The 6,729-nt window shown below is 47.2% G+C and overlaps 1 protein-coding gene across 1 annotated transcript; it reads left to right on the top strand.

Annotated features, from left to right (window-relative positions):
* Positions 1-1,738: 1,738 nt before the first annotated feature.
* On the top strand, positions 1,739-6,254 carry LOC149326780 (uncharacterized). Its single transcript, XM_089563919.1, has one exon. The coding sequence runs from the start codon at positions 1,966-1,968 to the stop codon at positions 3,181-3,183; it is 1,218 nt and encodes a 405-aa protein (XP_089420045.1). The 5' UTR covers positions 1,739-1,965; the 3' UTR covers positions 3,184-6,254.
* Positions 6,255-6,729: the final 475 nt, after the last annotated feature.

Genomic DNA, 6,729 nt, shown 5'->3' with positions numbered 1-6,729 from the left:
TCTGCTCGACAAGTGAATCTGAGCATAGCACGCTTATTTCAAGAAAATCACGCGTCTCTCTTGACTCAGTACGCTCGCTGCCGTAACGGAGCGGAAGATTTCGTCTGTCGTACCCGTCTGCTCGACAACTAAATCTGAGCATAGCACGCTTATTTCAAGAACATCACGCGTCTCTCTTGACTCAGTATGCTCGCTGCGGCAACGGAGCGGAAGATTTCGTCTGTCGTACCCATCTGCTCGAGAAGCGAATCTGATCATAGCACGCTTATTTGAAGAAAATCACGCGTCTCTCTCGACTTAGTACGCTCGCTGGGGCCACGGAGCGGAAGATTTCGTCTGTCGTACCCGTCTGCTCGACAAGTGAATCTGAGCATAGCACGCTTATTTGAAGAAAATCACGCGTCTCTCTTGACTCAGTACGCTCGCTGCGGCCACGGAGCGGAAGATTTGGTCTGTCGTACCCGCCTTCTCGAGAAGTGAATGGGAGCATAGCACGGTTATTTCAAGAAACTCACGCGTCTCTCTTGACTCAGTACGCTCACTGCGGCCACGGAGCGGCAGATTTCGTCTGTCGTACCCGCCTGCTCGAGAAGTGAATGTGGGCATACCACGGTTATTTCAAGAAAATCACGCTTCTCTCTTGACTCAGTACGCTCGCTGCGGCCACGGAGCGGCAGATTTCGTCTGTCGTACCCGTCTGCTCGAGAAGTGAATCTGAGCATAGGACGCTTTTTTCAAGAAAATCACGCGTCTCTCTCGACTCTGTACGCTCGCTGCGGCCACGAAGCGGCAGATTTCGTCTGTCGTACCCGTCTGCTCGACAAGTGAATCTGAGCATAGCACGGTTATTTCAAGAAAATCACGCGTCTCTCTTGACTCAGTACGCTCGCTGCGGCCACGGAGCGGCAGATTTCGTCTGTCGTACCCGTCTGCTCGACAAGTGAATCTGAGCATAGCACGCTTATTTCAAGAAAATCACGCGTCTCTCTTGACTCAGTACGCTCGCTGCGGCCACGGAGCGGAAGATTTCGTCTGTCGTACCCGCCTGCTCGAGAAGTGAATCTGAGCATAGCACGGTTATTTCAAGAATATCACGCGTCTCTCTTGACTCAGTACGCTCGCTGCGGCCACGGAGCGGAAGATTTCGTCTGTCGTACCCGCCTGCTCGAGAAGTGAATCTGAGCATAACACGGTTATTTCAAGAAAATCACGCGTCTCTCTTGACTTAGTACGCTCGCTGCGGCCACGGATCGGCAGATTTCGTCCGTCGTACCCGTCTGCTCGACAAGTGAATCTGAGCATAGCACGCTTATTTCAAGAAAATCACGCGTCTCTCTTGACTCAGTACGCTCGCTGCCGCAACGGAGCGGAAGATTTCGTCTGTCGTACCCGTCTGCTCGACAACTGAATCTGATCCCCGCAGGGAGGCGTCTGCAGCATGCAGACGTTGGTGAGTGGCGACACCACGGGGTTAACCCGAGCATCCGCAGGGACATCCCCGCAGGGGGATGATGGTGAACAATGCGTCACCACGGACCCGAGCATCCGCGCTTAGCCGTGCGTGGCATCGCCGTGTCCGGGGAAAAGGGGATCCTGGTGGTTGAGCTGATGCCGAGCGTTTGGACCCTTAAGGCCCCTCGGCGGAGGCAACACACCACTTTGGCCCCAGCTTCCTGTAGACGGCACCTCCGGCCTGACCCGACCGGGGGAAATCGGCAGTCGCCTCTTCCTATCCTCCCCTCTATCTTTCACTTTCCTATCTCCTTTCTTACAACTCTCCTGTATCCTCCTCTTTTCTTCGTTTTTCCTCTTTTTCCTGGCGGCGAGGGTTAACCGTGTGTGACCAACTACCCTGAGTTGAGTCATATTAGGTTATAGTTAAGGTGTACAGCTGGCGTGGGCAGGACTTTCTTTCAAGTTCCTGTCGCGTCCCCTTGTTGGGCTCCATGGTGGGTGGCTGGCACCATGACCGAAAAACATCAATTTTTTATGGCTCCCCCCCTTTCCAAACCTGATCGCCCTCAAAAAAGAGTGCGGACCGAAGTGACTACTCAATACTTTCAGAAATCGAAAGAAACGTTCCCAAAGTTTCATGTTGTTCACAGTGAAGCAACAGAAAAGACTGCCCGAACAATATCCCCATTCATAGTAACAAGAACCCTAACCAGTGCCTTAGGCACAGGTTACAAGCTAAAAAAAATGCCTAGCGGTGACCTCCTACTAGAACTGAAAGACAACGACCAATATTCTAAACTGTCCAACTTGATGTCCATTGGGGATATACCTGTCTCAATTACTGCACATCGATCTTTGAACACCGTCCGGGGAGTGATCTCCGAAATCGATTTCCTTGAACTCACAGAAGAAGAAATGCTCGAAGGTCTGAAAGACCAGAATGTCATCAATGTTCACCGCATTAAGATTAGAAAGGAAAACAAAGAAATAGCAACAAAACATCTTGTCCTCACGTTCAGCTCAAGCACACTACCTGAATCAATAGAAGTTGGTTACCTCAAAATAAATGTCCGACACTATATCCCAAACCCGCGACGGTGTTTCAACTGCCAGCGATACGGTCATGGCTCACAGAGCTGCCGTGGCCGAAAAACATGTGCAAAATGCGCATCAAACGAACACGTTTCTGAAAACTGTGAAGCATCAGCACTTCGGTGCGCAAACTGTGATGGTGATCATCCCTCCTATTCCAGATCATGTCCATCATGGAAAAGTGAAAAAGAAATAATAACAATGAAGACAAAGCAAAACATAACTTTCAAGGAAGCACGACAACTTTTTCATGCAAAGAACACGTTCAACTTCACAGCAAGAACAAACTTCGCTGATGTGGTGCGCGGGGGCGCTGCACCGCACCGCGTTCCGGCCACTGCCCAGGCAAAGCCTCAGGCAGGGCCATCTGCGCCCCCGGCAGGGTCAGCAAACGCTGCCTTGCCACCCCCCAAAAAGGTCTTGGCGTCCCCTGAGTCGGCAGACGATCAGACCACCCCCTCTAGGAGGAGGTCTGAAGTTCGTACACGCGCGGCATCCCCGCGGGCCTCCAGCGCCTCCGCCGAGGCGATGGATGTATCACCCGGCACGCTCGCCCTGCACGGGCGGCAAAGCTCACTTGACCGCCAAAATAAAGGAAGGACCCGAATCACGGGTCCCCCTAAACCAGAAACCTAGGTTCCCACTTTTCCTTAAAAAATCCACAGAAAATGGCGTTCCTTATACAGTGGAACTGCCGTGGACTTTTCCATAACTACAGTGACATAAAAGATCTTTTAGACACTTTCTCCCCTGTGGCGTTATGCCTACAGGAAACGAACCTAGGTCCTAAACACAAGAATTTTTTGAAGAAATACAAAGTCTTTCGTTCTGACAGAGAGCAAACTAGCAGGCTCTCTGGAGGTGTTGCTATTGTCATCCAAGGCGGGGTTGCAACTCGCGAAATCAAACTTCAAACTAACTATGAAGCTGTTGCAGTCACCGTCCTACATTTCAAAACAATTACAATATGTTCTGTATATCTCGGGCCACACCAAACAGTTACACTTAATGACTTGGAAACACTTTTAGAACAGCTGCCAGAGCCATATCTGGTAGTTGGGGATTTTAATGCCCACTCTGTTTTTTGGGGAAGTGAACAGACTGACACTAGAGGTCGTGTTTTAGAAGATTTTATTTTGTGCAACGACGTTTGCCTGCTGAACACAGGTAAACCTACGTATTGTTACCCTGCCTCAGGAAAAATGAGTTGCATAGACTTGTCTTTTAGTTCACCCTCCGTTTTTACTGATTTTAATTGGGATGTTCTCCAAAATCCGTATGGAAGTGATCACCTTCCTATAGTAATTAGCTTGTCATCACCACCATCAATCATTCCTAGCAAACCACGTCGTTGGAAGCTCCACGTAGCTGACTGGGCACTATTTCAGGAAAAGGCCGCACTGGATAAAATTTTTTCGGATGATCTTAGTGTAGACGATCTCAACGAAATAATTACAACTTGTATTATAACTGCTGCGCGCGTAGCCATTCCTCAGTCTTCGGGAGCGGTACGCCAAAACCACAAGGTTTGGTACAACCAAGACTGCAGAGATGCAAAAAAGAAGCAGAACAAAGCCTGGGGAATTTTTCGCAGGTATCCAACAGCTGAGAACCTCATAAGATTTAAAAAAGCCCGCGCAAAAGCACGACATATCCGTCGTAATGCGGAAAAAAACTCATGGCAAAGCTACATATCATCCATAAGCAGTTCCGTCACATCAAAAAAAATGTGGGAGCAAGTTCGCAAACTGAATGGCAGCTTCTCCCCTTTCACAATTCCCTTTCTTACAGACCCTGGTGCACAAACAAGTATAGCAGAACAAGCAGACATCTTAGGCGAACATTTCTCTAACGTTTCGAGCTCTTCACACTACACACAAGAATTTCTACAATACAAAAACACATCTGAGAAACAAAGACTCCCTAAAAGCGCCTGCACAAATGAAGCATACAATAGTCTCATTACAATTCATGAAATAAACAGAGTTTTATCTGCTGGGAAACAGACCGCGCCCGGCCCTGATCAAATTCATTATCAAATGCTGGCACATCTTTCTCAGCCGTCTGTAGAAGCACTTTTGAGTTTTTTCAACAAAATATGGGTGTCAGGAAAAATACCTGAAGCATGGAAAAAGGCCATTATTGTACCATTCTTGAAACCCGGAAAACCACCAACCTCCCCCAACAGTTACAGGCCCATAGCCCTCACAAGCTGTCTCGCAAAATCGTTCGAAAGCGTCGTTAACATTAGGCTGATGTTTGTCCTTAGAAGCCGTGAACTTCTCGACATCCACCAATGCGGTTTCAAAAAATTTTGTTCAACAACTGACCATCTCGTCCGCCTGGAAAATACAGTTAGAGAAGCATTCATACATAAACAACACTGCCTAGCAATATTTTTTGATATGGAGAAAGCATATGACACCACTTGGAGGTTTGGCATACTCCGTGACCTAGCGGACCTGGGTATCCGCGGAAGGATGCTGAACTGCTTAAAAGACTTCCTTTCTGAGCGTTCCTTTCATGTACGCCTAGGTTCCACCCTTTCCAAAAAATTCGTTCAGGAGAATGGGGTTCCGCAGGGGTGTATTTTAAGTACTACCCTCTTTCTCGTGAAAATAAATTCCATAGCCAAGATATTTCCAAAGTCCATTATGCATTCTTTATATGTCGATGACCTTCAAATAGCATGTACATCGTCCAGCCTACCAACCTGTGAACGACAGATACAACTGACATTAAACCGACTTTCGGTTTGGGCAGACAAAAATGGGTTTAAGTTCTCCCCACATAAAACAGTTGCTGTCCTTTTCTCGCTCAAAAGAGGTTTGCAGACTGATCCCACCTTGCATTTAAATGACACCGTACTTCCAGTAAAACATGAACATAAATTTTTGGGCGTAACATTTGACAAGAAACTCTCATTTCTGCCACACATAAGTATGATCAAAAAGAAAGCCTCCCAATCCCTGAATATACTCAAAATACTGTCACGAAAGCGGTGGGGATCTGATAGAAAATGTCTTTTGCAAATATACCGGTCTGTAGTACGCTCCACCCTAGATTATGGATGCGTTGTGTATGGCTCTGCGAGGCCATCATATCTGAAGAGACTGGACCCAGTACATAACCTTGGTTTACGTCTCTCAACAGGTGCATATAGAACATCCCCGATAAGTAGTCTCTATGTAGAAACCAATGAACCCTCCCTTATAGATAGAAGAACAATGCTCACTTGCGCATACGTCCTGAAAATCCGTTCCCTACCGAAACACCTCTGTTATTCCATAGTTACAAAGTGCACCTCCAGAACACTGTTCAACAACAGACCCCAGTCAATCAGACCTCTACTACTACGCTTCGAGGATAGTTGCCAGAGTCTAGGATTACTGGATACCCTTCCTGACATCACCTCAATGCACGACCCACTGCCCCCATGGTACAGCCTGCCCACTGTATGTGACCTTACATTAACGCGTTTTCAGAAAAAACAAACGCCGCGCGAGCACATACTACAGGAATACTTGACATTGCAAGAAAAATATGCTTACCACACAGAATTTTACACAGACGGCTCAAAAACAACGGATTATGTAGGAAGTGCGGTAGTACAAGGGGACTGGAAAAAAATTGTAAGACTGCCAAACTGTACGTCCATTTTTACCGCCGAATGTTATGCTGTTTCTGTAGCTGTTGATAGAATATTAAGTAACAGTACCGAAAAGAGCATCATCTACACAGATTCACTCAGCCTGCTCACCGCTTTACATCCGCAAAATGCAGTTGAACCATTAATAGGGAGCATAATACACAACATAGAAAAAATAACAACACAGGGGCACACAATCAAATTCTGCTGGGTGCCGAGCCATATTGGAATAGTCGGAAATGAAAGAGCCGACTCGTACGCTGCAGAAGCTCACAGTCACGAAATCAGAAAAGTCAGTACACCGTATAGAGACTGTATGAAATTAATACATTCTAACTTGAAAGCTAAATGGCAGACAACTTGGGACAATGAAATAAACAACAAGCTGCATTATGTAAAACCTGTTCTAGGGGAATGGAAGACCTGTACGCACCAGGAGCGTTTTAAGGAGGTAATTTTATGTCGGCTCCGCATAGGACACACACACCTGACACATAACTTCCTAATGACAAAACAAGACAAGCCTCTTTGCG

The sequence above is a fragment of the Amblyomma mixtum genome, chromosome 10 (assembly GCF_055824585.1).
Source record: "Amblyomma mixtum isolate Tamu chromosome 10, ASM5582458v1, whole genome shotgun sequence".
Lineage (NCBI taxonomy): Eukaryota > Metazoa > Arthropoda > Arachnida > Ixodida > Ixodidae > Amblyomma > Amblyomma mixtum.
This window is presented reverse-complemented; position numbering and strand designations above follow the sequence as displayed.